Genomic DNA, 17,802 nt, shown 5'->3' with positions numbered 1-17,802 from the left:
ACCCTGCAAACTGCTCGCCTTGACATCGCCTTCAATAATATATGAAGTTGCTTTTTTGCCTACAGTTTGTTTGCAACGCCGCCGCCCCCCCACCACCAACCTATTCTCCCACTGCTCCCACACACACACACACACACACACACAAAGCTATTCTTTGAGTACATGCAAGTCTAGCATCAGCAGTGTTGTCTGGTCAATGAGGGGTTATAGACTATGAATTTGACTCTTTAAAATTTAAGCTCAACACAATATAAATGAAAAACTATCGCTAAATTCTGTGCACATGTTACATCTTGCACATTTAGTGACGGTTTATATCCAGGAAATTTAAGTTCAACTGCATATACTGTCAACCTGTAATTAGAGTTGCAAGCTTCAAAGACATTTCTTGATAAGAGATGTAACTAATCATTAATGTCAGAAAAACTTCTCCAACCTGTCGGCTTTTCATGTTCTGCAAATAACAGCCTTGTTTTTAGCCTAGCTGTTATGTATTTTAATCCACTAAGGATCTGAACTGGTTTTATGGGCCTGGATTTTCTCAAAGAGGAGCATGCAAGATTCCAAACAATACTTAAAACATGAAAATTGCCATCACCATCTTGTGACAAGGTTTTCTAATGAAAAAAAACTCCAGAATATTCCTGAATGCTCGGAAAAGTCCATCTTGAGACTTACTTGGCAGGGAGTCCTGCAAACTAAATATTGATATGATCAAAATCAATAAATGAATACGAGAAAATGCACACAAGCATAATATGCTTGGATGCAAAGCTAACTGCACGCTGATGGACTGTAATTTAAAACAAACACAAGTCAAAGGGTGGCACAGGATGTCAGAAACTGGCCTCTGATGACAGGACCTGGGTACGAGCCATCTACCACACCATGTCCACTCTGCCAATGTGACCCTGAGCAAGACAGTGAGTCCCTACCAGGTACAGACGCACTCCTTTTTAACTGACCGTGACCTCTGACCTCTCTGTTGGTTATACACAGTAACTGCAAGCTGTTGTAATAGCTCATTCCTTCTGCACACAGTGTAAACATGCCTGTCAAACCTCCATAATAAAGTTTTCTATCATGTACTTGATATGTCTGATGTAATACCCTCAGCGCCTGGGTCTACATGTTAACCTTGTCCCCGTCCTCCCCTTCGCCTCCACCTGATGAATAGGAAAAAAAGATGCGGACAAACAAACTTACCCTGTTCACTGCTGTTGTCGCCACTGTGTGATGTGTGTCCGCCGCTGGACGGTCCCGGTGTGCCTCCAGAGCGTGTGGATGCCGTGTCGTCATGATCTCTGTTCCAGGACGTCTGTCATAGCAATAGAGAGGACAGACAGGTCAGTCAGTTCATGTAATGACAACTTTAGTTTTCTTTCATCTTTAGTTGTGTTGATTTTTATTGTACATTATGTGTAACGAAGCATACATACACACACATACACACACACACACACACACACACAAACTCACAACTAAATTCGTCATTTGGCATCTCTCAGCCCTGTCACACAGTGTTTGTGAGCCACAGCAACAATCTTATGGAATGAGGATTATAGGAGACTCGATGAAGAGAAAGGCCCAGACGAATAGCAAACGAACATGTTGTATTAGTTCCCAGCTTTCTGAGGCATGCAATCCACGGCTGCCTCCATTTGGCTCAAACCACTAGCAGATGAAAATACAAAACAGCTACAACTTAAGATAGGCCGCAGCAAGCGCCAGGGAGTGATGTCATCCACACAGACCAGACCAGAGAGACGGAGAGAGAGGTAAATAACTCAAAGTATTGCTGCTCAAGTATAAATCCTCTGTTTTTTCCAAAATTGAAACAAAATATAGATAGGCAATCCCACTAATGTAGATTTAAATTTCATAACAGAATGAAGTCAGAGACATAACCAAATGAAGTAAAAAGTTTTCCCACAGAGTTTTTTCTCAAGTAAAAATGAAACAAGAGTAATGAATGACCAACTGAAATAAAACTGACGTTAGACAAATGAAAAAAGTTTCAGCATTACCACAGAGTGGAAGTCCATTATTTTCTCCAAAAGTCCAAGAACATTTCATAGCATCTCAGCAAAGACTATTTACTTCTTCCTGGTAAATGTCTTCAAACACAAGCAGCTGACCAGACAAGAGAGATGTGAGACCTGGATTTATATATAGTAGGGTGTGAGTAAGTGTGCGCGCATGTGTGTATGTGTGTGTGTGCGCGTTTGTACAAGGGTAAAGGACAGTCCGAGGCCAGATGAGTGTCAGCTGTACACCGCATGGCAGGGAGCGTATGGTCGAGACAGGAGAATAAAGAGGAGACACACACATACAAACACACACACACAAATTGTGTTCAGAAACACACATAAGCAGATGTCAAATGCAAACATACAGATATAAACATATTAACACACCTATATTTTTGGTGCTTACGTTTATGCACGCATACACAATGCATAAACTGTTCAACAAACACACACCCACATCACACTCTGCCCCATACAAAGCTGCTGCGTGCTATTGAAACTAAACCAGATGTTACCTCTTATCTCTCTGTGCCTCTGAAAAGCAACATTAGCGCTGAGGACAGGAGAGAAAAGAGACTTCAAATAGAAGGAAATGGAATCTAATGTCTTATCACATGCAGCTAGCTATCACAAACAAACACGCAAACCAAAAAAACAACAAAAAAAAGACACACACACACGCACGCACACACACGCACACACACACAAACACTTGCTCAAGCCTACTCTGCCGCCCGCGTGAGCCTATCTTTGCTCTGTCAAATCAAATGAAGCAGATATCAAGGGGCAATGTGGTGTTTGCATCACGCTTTTAGGGCTACGTGACGAAATGAGTGATAGAAACCCACATGGAGGAAGAGAGGAGGGAAAGGAGAGAAACACACTGGGGAACAACTGGTTTCAATTGGGATACTAGCAGCGCTGCCTTTCCGAGGAGGATTTGGAGTTGAGTTTAGCATTATGAAAAAAAAGTAAGCATTAATTCATGACACAGGGTTTGTTTTAAACAAAATGTAGATGGAATAAAATAACAGAAAAGAATATACAAGTCAGCAAATTCAACACATTTGGGGTCTATTAGAGCTCGTTTGATGTTCCTGGGCTATGAAATTATAATCCAGTGCTTACATGGACGATATAATCGTTGTTTTCCAAATTAGGCTTTGAGGCTTTGCAATAAAGAGGAAAGTCACTGCACAAAGGCATGACTGGGATGGTGATTGGGTAGATAAATGTTGATTTTAAATGGGATAAGATACCAAGAGGATCTTTTTTTCCACCTCTTACAAATTCTTTTTTGCTGACCGTGGAACAGTGAAAAATGAAACACCCGTGCATGACCGAGTAACTCCAGAGAACATCAGAAGTGAGGTAATCCAGACCACATGCTCGGCACGCAAACAGTTAACGCTGGCTTTTGCCAGCTCCTCCAAAAGTGCAGTTTTTAAAAAATGAGCAGAACTTGTTTATACAGAGCTATGTGAAAAAGAATAGCTCAGTACCCCGGGGACCCCGAACGGCAAGTATTAAAAAACCCCAGAGCCTCTGCTTGCAAAAAGGATATGTTTTTTCTTTTTTCATTTTCTTTTTGTTATAATTCTGGAACAAATTCCACTTGAAAATATAATTAGAAAGTGGAAGGGGAAATGGCAAACTAATGCATTAGCTGTAATTGAACAAAAGAGTGCTTTGCCTGCTGGGAGGTGGCCGCTGAGGCCCCATGGGAAAGGGGGCGGGGCTGAGACAGGGCCTGGTGGCATCTCCGCAGGGACGGGGAGTTTATTTATAATCACAGGCCGCCCTTGGACGGAACAGGCCCGGCACTGATCTAACACGCAATTAATACACACACGGCTGAGATCACACAACCCACACACACACACACACACACACCAGTACACACAGGTCATACGGCATGTGCACACACACCCATGCACAAATACACTATAGCAGTTTTTCAAGACGGTTAGCTTGCACACACACAAATAGTTTTCATCTACCTTTTATGCAAACACATCACAGAACCGCCATATTCATAGTCCATATTTAACAAAAGCACACATCTTGACCACAAGACACACAGTGACAAAAAAAGAACACACACACACCCTGTGCCAACAAGACAACAGCACACAATAAAGAGGCCCACCTTCAATATATGGGACATTTTAATTCTCATGATGAATAGATGCATAAACAGAAAGCTCGAGGAAACGGAGAGAAAAAGAGAACTGTCCCTCTGCACACATAGCTACACACTTGATTTATTCTACGTCCCCTTAATGAGCCGCCATGGTGTCTCTCTCTCTCTCTGTCTCTGTCTCTCTCGCTCTCTCCTGTGCAGGATGTAGATTAATTCAATGCTTAATTGTTTAGTAAATTCAATTTTCCACATTCTATTCTGCCTAGCTTTAGCTAAAGTTCTTAAATCTGCCGCGCCAAGCCAAGGGAACCCTGTTTGTGAGCTATGCATACCTTTTTTTTTTTCTTCTTTCTTTTTTTTCATTACCATTTTTCTTCCCTCAACCACCCTAATTCGCCATGAAAAGATTTTCCTTGCTGGAAATTCTGATTCCGCTATGATCGGTGAGGCATTCCAATCCAATGCATTCTCATTGTGCCGCGTCTAAGATGCAAGGGGGCTTCCCTTTCTCGCTGTGCCAGGCCCCATATCATACAAGCGCTCATGCAAGAAATGTTGCCTTGCCAATTCATTTGCAATAATAAAGAAAATGGTTAAGGTTGTTGTGCTTTGCCCCCCCTCCCATCCCTCCCTTCTTTCCTCCACTCTGAAATATCTTTTTGTGATGATATGGATATTTACTTTTCACTCTGTGCCAGCCAGTGTGCAGGAATAATCATATGTGCATACTTAACGGCACAGACATAATAACCCCCCACACATACACTCTTCAGTGGTGGTACATCTGAATCAAAGATGACAGTTAGGCTACTCCATCCCCCAGAATGCTTTGGTGCATCTGTTCTCTGCGGTTGTTTTCTTTAACACCATTTTTGACCTTTGCAACAGCGCTGCTTCCTCAAGTCGAAATCTGCGAGAATGCCATGTGTTGCAGCAGCGAGATGGCCTGCAATAACTCCGGACACATTCTCCCACTCAGCTGAATGCTGGTGGGGAAGCTGTTAGTGAAAGGGGCTGAAAGGCCAGCTATTGTAAACTCTTGTTTACTTTGCTTTCCACTGTGACTAGATAAAGCAGGATCTGCCTCTCTGATAACCGGCCATGCAAGTGCTTGCCCAACTACCTCTGCTTTTTCTGCTCTCTCCACCCCTCTCCTCCCCTCGCTGCAATATTAGTGCTTCCAAAATGAAAAGAAGGGTTGATAATGGTATGCGTGGTGCAAAAAAAAAGAGTGAGGGAGCAAAAGACCCCCCCCCCCCCTTTCATTCTGTTCTGCACTCCCCTTCCTCCCTAACTCTTCACAATAGACAAAGAAAGAAGAAACAACCTTATAATTGCTGAAGGGGGTGAAGGAGAAAACTGGATTTGGTCTCTTGAGTAAGTAAAGTATGCTACATTGAATAGCCGTCAGGTACTCTTCAATCGGCTCTTTAAAACCGGTGGGTTAACCTCGTAGAGACAACCAAAGATAATTACATGTTTGAGATAATTACCAGAGCTTTCAAAGTCCATTTAGATGACACTCGTGGAAACTGACAAACTGATTTTCTTTTTGTCTGAGGCCTCCTTCACTTCAGCTCTCGCTACAGACTGCTTGTTTACTCTCTGTGAGTTGAAATCCAAACAAAAACATTAACTCAAGTGCTCTCCCCTCCACGCCATCTAACCCCAAACAAAGCATATTTCCTTTTTTTTCAGTTGTCAATGAAAAGGCAGGGCGTAATTTCTTAATGACATGGTTTGCTGCAGTTCCTTCATTAGCTTAGCCTAGCTTGACTTGCAGCCGCTGCGCTGGGATGTTCTCGGTGGATCCCTTGGAGACGGGCTGTTTGTGACGGTGGCCATTGTCAGAGGCTCGCGGGGGGTTAAGGGGGAGAGGAACTTTCCATTAGCTAAGTACACATGTGTTAAGCCAGGTTATTGTTTACTTAGCCAAAGAAACCACAGCAGGCCTCGGGGACAGACATGGCCACCCATCATAAGTAACACGAGACACAAGCCAAGAACTTTATTTGCAATTGGGATCTTGTGGCTATCACAACAGAGTATCCGTGACAGAGTACAGCTCCACTAAGGACTGGTTTCCAGCAATAATGCATGACTTACAAACAGCTAGTAAAATCAACCAAAAATTCAGAGCTTAGTAAAAAACAACAAATTGGATGTCGGAATATATATGAAGCTATAAGGAGCTCCTGGCGTTCCTATTGTTTGAAGTTACTCTGGCCTTGATTTGCTTAATCAGAATCACCCCTACTTGCTATTCCACCACAATAATGAAGAGGCTAAGAAACACACAAGTCACGTGGTCGCCTCTTTGTATCACTTGTTGAATCCTTAACAGCCGCCTTGCATTCACTCCCCAAAGGGAAAAAAAGGGGAGTTCAGGGGTAGGGAGGGAGGAGGAGGTGTAGAGAAGGGAGGGGGTGAGTGGGGGTCAAACCTCTCCTCTATTCAACTACAAAAGCCGCTATTACCAACAATCACCACGATGATTCAAAAGTTTGTATTAAGAACAGCAGCGTGCCACTGTAGGAGAGAGAGGGAATGAAAAAAGAGAGAGAGTGTGTGTGTGCGCCTGGTAAGTCGAGTGTAACTCGATCCATACTTCAACGAGAAGCGGATAGATTAGCGATAGCGGTGTACTGATTAGGAAAATAGTGGCTGACCCCGGCGCTCAGGGTTTCCATTGAGTTAGGAGGGAGGGCCAGGGGTCACTCTTTGACCGCCAGAGTTACCTAAACTAACACTGCTGGGTCTCACTGACCTGGAAACCAGCACTTGTATGGCATAACAGTGCCAATTGTTGGGAAAAGATACCGCGATAGCACTATCAAGAGTAAATTCTTACACAGTGACCACAACACTAAGCACACACAAGCAGGGTTTGTTTAAGAAAGATTGTGCGGGACATAAGCAAAACAGCAACAGATCCCTAACGTATAGATGTTATTTCAGATTGTAGACTATTTCACATTCTTTTAACATGATTTCAACAGCAAAAGAAAAGATCACACTCTGAAAATGTCAGTTTCACAAAGCCCCTCTGATGTAAAAACACCTCTCCACTAAATTAACTCAACAGATCAACTGCTGAGTATTCATAATCGTTTAAGACCCTCTCACATCCACAAAAAGTCAGGCGGAGAATATTTTTTTAAGGGAAGTTTCAATCATTTCCAGCCCCACTTCAGCCTGCATGGCTCAATCAAGTAGAGGAGCTCTTGAGACTTGGAGTGAGTCCTCGGCACTATTAGTAGTGTTCTGCTCTACAGAGGAGAGCCCGGGCCCTTGGAGTTCATTAGCAAATTGCTGCGCCCCTCCCCATGCTCTCTGTGCAATTAAAGGCAACTGTGTAAATGACGTACAGCAGCGTGGAAATACCTCCCCACTTCTTTTGACTGGGTGAACATGTGTGCAAGGCAAATAGGCGACATAACAACAAGAGGACTGAGACAGTCACCGCCATATGAAGCATGGACACAAGTCTTTCCACATAAAAGGCCTGTGCAAAAATAGCACAGCATAAAATAATTGTATTTTGTCTTTTATGTGTATTCAGCTGAGCTGAAAGCAGGATGTATAAGGAAACTGAAAATGTGTTGCTCAAGTGAAGAAAACGTGGTGGGAAGCTCTCCAGGGAATGGCAGGGAAAGGGTTAAGAAAGTCCAACTGGTGCTAACCAGTCACTCCACTCACATAGCACCTGAGGGGGGTGCTGCATTTATCAGGCCAGTCTGAACACACACATGCACACAGCAGCGTACACACAAACACATACAGACACACACATATGCATACACTTGTATGCACACAGCTTGTGCACATTCACACACACCTTCACAGAGACACACATACACACACAAACACAGAAGGCTGAGCCCAAACTGGCTGGGCTGCATTCACAAGCCAGCGCAGAGCCTCTCTGACTTTTTCACCTCTCAGCTATGCTCTGCTTTCTTTTGAAAGGGGCGCTCAGCGTCCCTCCAAACTCGCCTGACAACAAAATGCCTCGCCTAACGAAACAATGTAAAGACATGTAAAGAATATTCAGAATATTACTGTGATGACGCAATGGTGCATAATTCAGCCAAGAAGTCAGTGCTGTTGGATTGTTGAGTTTAATAAATTCAAAGTATTTTTTTTTCTCTGACATTTTATTTTCTCCTCTGCTACAGTCGCCTCACTGGAATAAATTGGTTTATGAATAAATGAGCCTTCTTTCTCCATCTTGTTAACATTGTTCTTTTGTGCAAATTCTCAGCATTTTTTTCCAGTCCACTTCAACTTTATGCCCGAGGGCATATATTAAAAATACATATGGAAAGAGATAATGCACACACAACGCAAATTCGTTAAGGATGTCACCGCCTAACAACTGCAGATAAGATGTTTCACAAAAATAGCCCACAAAATTCAAAAAATATATATTCAGCCGCAAGTAAGTCATGAAGAGCAGTGCCATTAGATTGACAATATAAGTATTCAGCAGTGAGAGGCATGCACCCTCTGCCTCTGCCTGTTTGGATATGCCCATTTACACACAGCCTGCTGCTGTGGACAGTCTCCATGCTATCCTACTGGAACATCAGCCCATCCTTCAATATTACACATCTGTCAAAAAGTTTTCCTTGCGTTTTAATGCAAGCTATGCCTTTAGGTCATTTATATTATTCTGTCAGCGTAAACATAAGCTTATGTGGTTTTGCCCTGAATTGGCTATATGTAGAGACCATCATTAGATTAAAATAGGCCATGTCTTCATCTTACAGTCAATTAAAGATCTGCATCAGTGCCCCGGAGCACAACATAATTTTCTTCATATACCTAGAAACCCAAGGGTTTTAACGCACTCTATTTCCATATACCATAAGGCGTCATTCCATGTACTGACCTATCTATTAAAAAAAAAAAAAGAAAAAAAAACTTTTGACAACTGAATCCCCGGGAGAATACAACAAGCCGTTCAAAGAGACACTTAAATGCACAAGTGGCGTCTGTGTTATTTAATTCTGCTTCTGGATTAAATGAAGTATTATCTTCCGGGTGATCTTTCTCATTTCCATAATCAGACATAAGGGCCGGGGATGGAGGAGTGCATGCGCGGCGGGGTGGGGGTCTTCCCAGTCGGGCCCCAGCCCTGCCATTCAGCCCAGAACATAAAAGCCAGTGGCCGTCTCTCTCCCTCCCTCCCTCTCTCTCTCTCTCTCTCCCTCTCTCTCTAGAGCCCTCCACTCAGACCAGCCACTCAACCATATGGAAGTCCGCGGATTTAAATTATTTAGCCTAATCGCTTCATTACTTTTTATGTCCGACTATCCAACTAATCCCTTTAATTTGGACACTTGATTCCCCCCCACCGCCCTCGCCGTTATCCATAGGTTATAGCCGCTACTCCTCCAAGCCATTCCACAAAACTCTGTGCGACAGTTTAACTTTTTGAAACATGGTCTCATAGCCTGCAACCCTGTCTCCTGCACAAATGAATCGTGCTATTAATGGCCGAAAATCCAGATTTGCATAATTCTAATCATCGTTGCTGTTATCATTATTTAACGGCAGTGTATGGACCATTAGGGTCATGCCTGTGCGCGCACTACAATGTCCCCGGAGTGCCAACAGTCAGTGGAGCACATAATGAAGGCTGTGGTTATCTGTGATATCTGCACAAAAGGAAACACTCCCTAATCTACCTTTAATACCCGCTGCCTCTATAGCTTTCAAAAAATAACCCTTCTTATTGGTGCTGAATCTCTGCACTCTGAGTGAAATAAAGGAGGAGGAGAGGAGGGGTCTCGATAAGCAATGTGCACTCATGTCTAAGGAAAAATACTGACAAGACGCGTAATGAACCGTGAACTCCACAGTGGAGAAACCAAGGCACCTAAACCACAGTCTGCAGCCCTCTCCTGGGCTACAGACAACAGAGAGGAGCTGATAACGTTTCGTTTTTGATTCAAAAAGAGACAGAGAGGAGAGGAAAAAATGGAGAGAGGCTCTAAATTAAAATCGACATGAAACAGGTCAAGTTTATGGCGATGCTTTTTCGAGCTAATCTCCTCAGGTCGGTTCCGGGTTCAAGTCTTAATGGGCCAATAATAGCAACATTATTCAGAAAATTTTTCATTCCGATGGATGGAATGTAAAACGGCCTTAATCATATGCAAATAACAGCGCAGCGGAGTAGTGACCCAGAATAGCTGAATAGCCAGCAGGGAGAACACACACACACACACACACACACACACACACACAGGGAGGGTGTGAGTGAGAGAGAGAGAGAGAGAGAGAGAGAGAGAGAGAGAGAGAGAGAGAGAGAGAGAGAGAGAGAGAGAGAGAGAGAGTGACAGAGAGAGAGACAGAGACAGAGAGAGAGAGAGGTACCTGATCAAGGGCCACAGAAGATCTTGTGATTTCCTCGCTGTCTGATTTGGACCCGCCCTCTCTGTCGTCTATGACCAAGTCGATGGGCATCTTGCCTTTCAAGCAGCTGATGTACCGGTGACAGAAATTATCACACAGCTCGTGTACCTACAGAGAGAGGAGGCAGAGGCGTCACACACTTGCCCAAAAAGGGAAATCACCACACAAGAGTGACATGTGCAACCACAACACCGCCCCAACGCATACAAACACACACGATTGCCTTTGAGATGCAAAAAAAGTCCCGAGGACTTTTTACGCAATTTGGCACAAATTACGCCACAGTTGTTGCGTCTGAAATAAATTAATATTTAAAAGGGCTGACATAAAACGATGACTGATCACTGACACTATTTCATTTTGGCACTGTGATCAATTATTGAAAGGGCTTAAATACTCATCACATGTCTACTGTTAAATTGTATTTATTTATTTATTTTGGCCTTTACAATAAAAAAAAGTTCTTTAATGTTTGCCTCATCGTTAATGTGAAATTATACAAAAAGTGCAATAAAGATCTCTCCTTCCAGCTAAGGTGTGCCCAGTTCTGGTGCCATGACGTGGGTGCAGCATGGCACAGTGCGCTCCATCCGCACTCTGATGGTAACTTTATTTTTTCTCCTCTCAAAATAGAGATATCGTCGAAAATTGACAGTGACACGAGGGCTCAGGGGCTACAACGCACTCAACACCCGTGTTAAATTCATCATCGGTGCCCCGGGTAGTGGCCATTAGAGGAGGGTGACCCGCTTGACTGACATTTAAGGTAAACTGTTTAATTTCGTCTACTTATTACATTATCACTGGCAATATGGCATCCAGTCGCCTGGGAAACAGAAATGTTGGATGTGCAGAGAAATATATAGAGCTGCAATCTACCTTAGAGTTAATTAACTTATTTTTTTTAATAGCTGCTCAATGCACAGCTATCTTTACTTACAACTTGCGTCACAGTCTGCAAGAACTGCTAGAAAAAGCAGTGCATGCACAGAAATAAGTTCAACAACTAAAACTTTAACAGCTTTGATTATATTTTTTTAAAGTTGGTACCATGATGTTAAAGTTGACTGTGTTTGGCTACTGCAGCCCATCTGATACGGAGACAAATCAGAGTTTTACACCCACTACTCCCTCTATCCACAGATGGCTGCCTGGGGCCTTTTGCCCTCCACAAAGAATCATTTCTGAAACCCGCAAAGTTCGCCTTTATGTTTTCACCTTGCGTTCAATTTCTGCCAGCATTAAACTTCATTAAAACATGCGGGGAGATTTGGGCACAGAGATATCCGTTCCAGTTGTAACAGCTTGCGTCGTGATTAAACGCGGAAGAGAAATGGCCCCATGATTGATTTTGACGCTAATTATAACCGACTAGCAAAAATACATTTATGCAAATACAGCCCATAGGTCTGAAGTGGCACACTGGACAGAAATGGTGAGAGAATATTACCTTCTCCAGCTCCAGAAGATGAAATCGTAAAACTTGAATGGCTTGAATCATCTGAAAAATTAAAATAACAATAAAAAATGAGCTGCTCACATCTCTTGATATTAAACAGGCACGTTTTTCTCAATACAAGTAACTGTAGACGGGGAAAATATTCATATGAATGGATTTTATGTGGAACTGATATTAAACTTGGACGTTATTGCAATATGGAGAACAGGCATAGAGTGCAGACTGCCGCTGCAATAAGCCTCAGAGTCAGAGATCTATTAGCCACCAACTAGTCGTGAGGAAAATGTTACTCTGATATCACATTCAAAGTAGCAAACTGTACATAGTGGAAAGCATGAAGAGAATAACTTTCCAGGCGGAGTTCAAAGGTTTGTGACAGCTGTCTAATAGCGGCCCTTCATCTGCAGATACAACCGGGGGCCATGGTGATATCAAACAGCCCAAAAAGAGGAACATCACCTCCAATCGTGCTTTAACTTTTCAGCACCACATGGCCCTCTGACCCAGATGTACAAGCCGCGAACACACATTAAACAACAGCTGGTATATTCAAAAGAGAAAATAGAGACTCTAATTTGTCACATAAAAAATATAAAGTATCTTACCAGATTATCCAATTCTGGATTCGATGAAAATAAAGGTTTTTCTGCCCGAATCTAAAAGCAAGAACATTGTCATAAAATATATTAATATAAAATAAAGTTATGAATAATATATACAATGCACGTAATGAAATAATACAGGATTAATTTCCACTTGTCGCACAGCAAACTATATGAAATTAAAATATCTTTAAATAACTTGCTGTATTTGTGAATGCCATTTTTTATTTTCTCTCATGCAGAGTTCACTCAACCCACAAAAGTAAGAGCTCCACACTTTGTGCATGCAGGTGAGAGCTCAACCAGCCCGAGCATGCAGATAGAAAAAGTCAAACTTTCCTGACCTGTTTTGCAAACACTGCTATGTCTTCATTGAAAGATTCCGATGAACAGACGTCTCCTCCCGCCACCCCGGGCTCTCTGGGGGTGCAAGTCGCTAATTCACATTTCTCAAAAATCAGTGCAAGCAAGGGGAACAGGGGGTGCCTGGGAACACACACAATAGCAAATGTCACCAGAGAGAACAGCGCCGGGGTCAAGACTACTCCAGGCTAGATTTAGCCAGCCATGCTACTCTTCAGCAACTCGCTCATGGGGACTGCTGCTGCTGCAGCCCTTGCTATTATATTATGCAGAGGCTCGGAGAAAGGCTGCAAACAGCGGGCAGACTTCTGTGATTAAATCTAGGCGCGCCTAATAGCATAAAAGCTTTGGAGTCAGTCAAACAATTTCTTGCACAGTTCTCCGGTTGGTTCTGGGTTTGTGAGCTTGGCAAAATTAAAAAATATATATCTGACGCGGTCGGCGCCTAAATGCTCGCACATATGATGATTATTTCATGTTTAAGTCATCAGAGTAAATATGTGCAGCCTGAGGACAATAAGTCTCCCAAAGTTGTGCCAGTTTGGCGTAAAATGGCGAAACTCTTACTGTCATGTTTAGCCACCGTGAAAACATTACGTTTAGATTTTTTAATTAACTCCTGTAAATTAATAAATGACATGCATACATGGGCTTTCCTTTGAACATTATATATGTTTAATTTGCTGAAGCCTGGAACATTGCGCACAATTAATTAAAATGGTTTTCTTGAACAGGGAGAGGGTAATTATTTAGCCCATAATAAAAGATGAAACCTAGCAGGATATTAAATAAGTTAAAGTCTTAAAATATATATATTAAATGTGCTAATTAGGGTGGACTTTGTTTCATAATTATCCTTAAGAATGAAAATATATTTTTCAGCATGAGTAGGGGGAAAAAGCTACAGTAAGTGACGTTTGACTGCTCTAAAATACATTCAGCTGTTTACTCTGTACAAACACGTGGTAAACAAGACTGTCTGTAAAAAGAATGAAACCCAAAATGATGAAAAAATTAAAAGAAGAACAGAAAAAAACATGTAGTCACTCTCTGTCCCAGCGCCTCCGCAGCAGTTTGGGCTCCAGTGTTTAGCTGGAACGCTTCACCGTGACGCACGGTTATCCGGGACATGGAGTCGGTGTTTCTACTGTTACGGGGCTGACTTTGCACCCACTAACCCACCCCGGCCGACCACTCCGGGGCAGGACGCAAGCCTGCCCGCCACAGAGTTACTTTCCCCACGGATCGGAGGCTCGGACATACCCGTATATAGCGTCTTTATCTCTCTTGAGAGCGTCGTTAACGGAGGAGCCCATACTGGGAGGCATGGTGTTGGTGTGGGCGGTGTGCGGGTACTGGTGGGAGTGCAGCTGGGGCCCGTGGTTGAGGTGCACCGCCTGCATGGACCGGGCGCCGTGCGGGTCTCCGTACATGGTGGTCGGGATACCCACCCCGTCCATCCCGTAGTGGGGCAAGTCTTCGTACTGCACACAACAGACACACAGGTCCACCGTTAATATACATGCACAAGAATATTTCAAACTCTGGCTATAACTTTGCTTTTAAAATAAGTGGAACATCTTAGGAAGTTATTTAAAGCAGGAGAAGTGAGAGCTAAAGCCTTGCTTTTATTTTTATTTTTGAAAAGAAAAGGTCGAGTAAAAGAGGACGAAATAGTTTCAGTACACTTGCTTTTTTTTAAACAAGTCGACATGTTTCAACATTTCTCTTGATTCAGTGTTTCTGCAGGGCATTGAGCTGCTGCTTACTTACAAAAAAAAACACTCACTTGAAAAACATGCAGAAAAGAGAAATAATTCCCTTCACTCTGGTTTAATATTTCTTCTGGTTTTAAAGTAAACAGGATTTAAAGAGTGAAATCTGTGAGACCTGTTCAGCAGGATATTGTTTACAGTCAGAAAGCTGCAGCCTTTATTATTCACAAGTGAACACTAGTTTTGTTCTCAACTTCTTCACAGAGCCTTACAGCCCAGCATTAAATCAGAGGGGAAATAATTATGAACTTTATATTCAAAAATACTAAAAAGTTAGACTACAGCAGCAAGGCTCGGTTATTGTTACTGAGTTATTATGAAGCAAGGAGTATTAAGCTTTTAACAGAATCAGCCTGGTGTCCTGTGTTTTCACCGTGTACAACAAATGTCTTTAACTTGTTAATTGCAGTGTTTTCTCTTTTAAAGGCTCATAATTGTGCAGCAAGTTATCACCCATCAAGCAGACTGTCATTAGTGCACGCAACAAATGCAAGTCAACGCGTGTTGTGTGTATGTGTGTGTGTGTGTGAGAGAGAGAGAGAGTGTGTGTGTGTATGTGTGTGTTGTTTTTTTATACGATGTTAAACCTGAGCTGGGTTTTCAAACTTTTTTCACGTGTCAGTTGTGAGTTAAATAATGTAGTCTCGTCTTCACACTTTAGTTTGAGACTTATTAAACAAACTGCTGCTTTGTTAAAACGCAGAAATGTGGATTCAGCTCTGCAGAAAAAAGCCCCAATAAAATCTTTATTTGAGGTTTGCTTCTTTAACTGATGAACAAGAGGCTTGAATTATAGAGGCTTGCTCTCTGGTAGTGACAAACAAGTGTCGGGGGGGTTAAGAGTAAAAAAGCATTATCACTTAAAGCCGAGCATTTCGACCCTAAAGGCAAAGAGGTGCAAACCCCAGCGTGGTGCAGCTCCACTGCCAAACTAAGCAGCTAAATGTGTCCAGTGGCTCCGTAACATCTCTGCTTTTAACACTGTTTACTATCCGTGCGAAAATGCCAGCCGCTGTTATGGAGCAGTCCTGGAGTGTATGAATCAAAGCGTTTGTCATCACCTCATTACTAAAAACTGCCTCACTGGCTTTATGCTAATATCGCAGGTTTTAGCACATTTTGCGGGCGATGAAGCAGAACTGGCGATTTTTCTGTTTCTTCACAAATCCTCCACTCAATATGAAATCTTCACGAAACAGTCAAGAGGGAGAAATGTGGAGATTTGTTTTGCCTCTCTGCCCTCCCCCCATTTCGCTTCCAGTAACTGCCCTGTCATAACTAATCTAAAAAACATAGCCGATGTGAGATATGATCACGCTTCCAATGTCCCTCAGTGGGCCGGTTTGTGGAGCAAACGAGTGCGGCCGTGCGTAATACCGTGCCAAAAGACGCCAAACATGAAATTGTGTCTCCATGTGTCAGGAAGACGATAGAAACTTTCGCCGCGAGTGTGAGTCCGTGCGGGTATGTGTGTCATTAAGCCACGTTACAGTGCAGGATTGCATTCAAGCACAGTAGACTTAGAGAAACTTTTTAGGGGGGATTGCCCTACGTACCCGTTGCGCCATAACCCTCCTCTCTCCCTGGTCGTCCTTTCAGTTTAGATAAATCCCCTCTGAGGCCAGGGTGGAGACGAAATGAAGAAAGAAAATCCAAATAAATGGGAAGACGATTCAGCCAAAAATCCCGTATGCCTCTTTTTTCCACGGAACGGTGAAGCCAGCCCCCGCTTTCTGCGCAAGTTTAGCCCAGGCGCGGCGAATAGGTCCTCGGCTATCCTCGGGGCAGCGGCACCAGGGTCCTTGTCCAAAACCAGGATGAAAATAAAATAGCCCCTCAAACAAAACTGGCGACTCTCATGGCTTTTTGCCACTCCGCCTGTCAGTCAAAACGCGAGGGCTTGTCAAAAGTACCGGATGAATGATGGTCTGACGCGCGTCTCCACGGGATCGGCACCACCTAAATGTTAATGGTCACAATCACAGTTAAAAAATGAAGCAGCTCTCCTCTCGTTTTCTTTGATCACTCTCGGCTCCCGGCTTGATTTTCTTATGCAAAAGCGTCTAGTGGAGATCAAGAGGAGGTGGGGTGATAATTCTGGCTTAGGCTTTCTTAAAGGAGCCACGATCGATGCTGTGCGTGTGTGCGTATATATATGTGTGTGTGTGTATATGTGTGTGTATGTGTGTGTGTGTGTGTATGTGTCTGTATGTGTGTGAGTGCGTGTGTATGCGTGAGCCGCCTGCCCGTTTGTGTACAATGGATGTGTGTGTTGAGCTGAGGAGGAGCGGAGGATCTGGACCAGACTGCTGAAACCCGGAAGTAGTGGTGGCCATAACAGGTCGCGTCTTACACAACGCACCGGGCTGCAGCAAGTCGTGCGGAGAGGAGGGGGGGTGGGAGGACCCTGCGAGCCCAGCCAGCCGCACTGCGAGCTGGAACAACACAGGGATAAACAGAATATCCACCTATGACTCCAGCTCCATGTCTCATCCTCATAAAATGACTTTATTCGGCAGTCTGGACTGATTTGTAAACACTGAAACTCTGAATTTCGTGATTTTTCGGGATACACTTCTCTGCCTGTAAACAGTTTTAAGACTTATTCAACCAGCCCTCAGCTCTGGTGTTGTAAGGTATGTTATCAAGAGCCTACATGGTCTGAAATGTAGATTCAATTTGGACTGGATATTACTTTATAGTGACTTATTTAACTTTTATTGTCAAAAAACACAAGTTAGAGGTGTACAATGAGGTAACTATACTAGTTTTATAATCAGCTAGGCTTCTGTTAGACTGTAACATCATGCCTTGTTTGATATCCACACTGTAAATTGTAGCTAAATGGTCCAATCTTGTAGGATTTGGGGCCTCTTGTGGCTCACTGTCAACGTCTATACAATTACTCTTTAATCTAATCTATTCTAATGCCATGTTTGCATTAGTTTAAGTAAGCTTTAGGAATGGAAATGCTCAGTCAGTAAAATGCATAGAAAGTGTCTGCTGC

The 17,802-nt window shown here is 43.1% G+C and overlaps 1 protein-coding gene across 1 annotated transcript in view; it reads right to left on the bottom strand.

The window, feature by feature from the left end:
- LOC128372679 (homeobox protein Meis1) overlaps positions 1–17,090 on the bottom strand; it is an 83,732-nt gene extending 66,642 nt beyond the window's left edge. Inside the window, exons 1-7 of the mRNA XM_053332804.1 lie at positions 16,352–17,090; positions 14,284–14,504; positions 13,002–13,143; positions 12,661–12,711; positions 12,047–12,097; positions 10,558–10,704; positions 1,207–1,318 (exon numbers count right to left, since the gene is read on the bottom strand). Of these exons, the coding sequence (XP_053188779.1) occupies positions 1,207–1,318; positions 10,558–10,704; positions 12,047–12,097; positions 12,661–12,711; positions 13,002–13,143; positions 14,284–14,504; positions 16,352–16,363 (736 nt within the window). The 5' untranslated portion in view covers positions 16,364–17,090. The remainder of the gene's footprint in view (positions 1–1,206; positions 1,319–10,557; positions 10,705–12,046; positions 12,098–12,660; positions 12,712–13,001; positions 13,144–14,283; positions 14,505–16,351) is intronic.
- Between the last annotated feature and the right edge of the window lie 712 nt (positions 17,091–17,802).

Source organism: Scomber japonicus, chromosome 14 (genome assembly GCF_027409825.1).
Source record: "Scomber japonicus isolate fScoJap1 chromosome 14, fScoJap1.pri, whole genome shotgun sequence".
Taxonomy (NCBI): Eukaryota; Metazoa; Chordata; class Actinopteri; order Scombriformes; family Scombridae; genus Scomber; species Scomber japonicus.
This window is presented reverse-complemented; position numbering and strand designations above follow the sequence as displayed.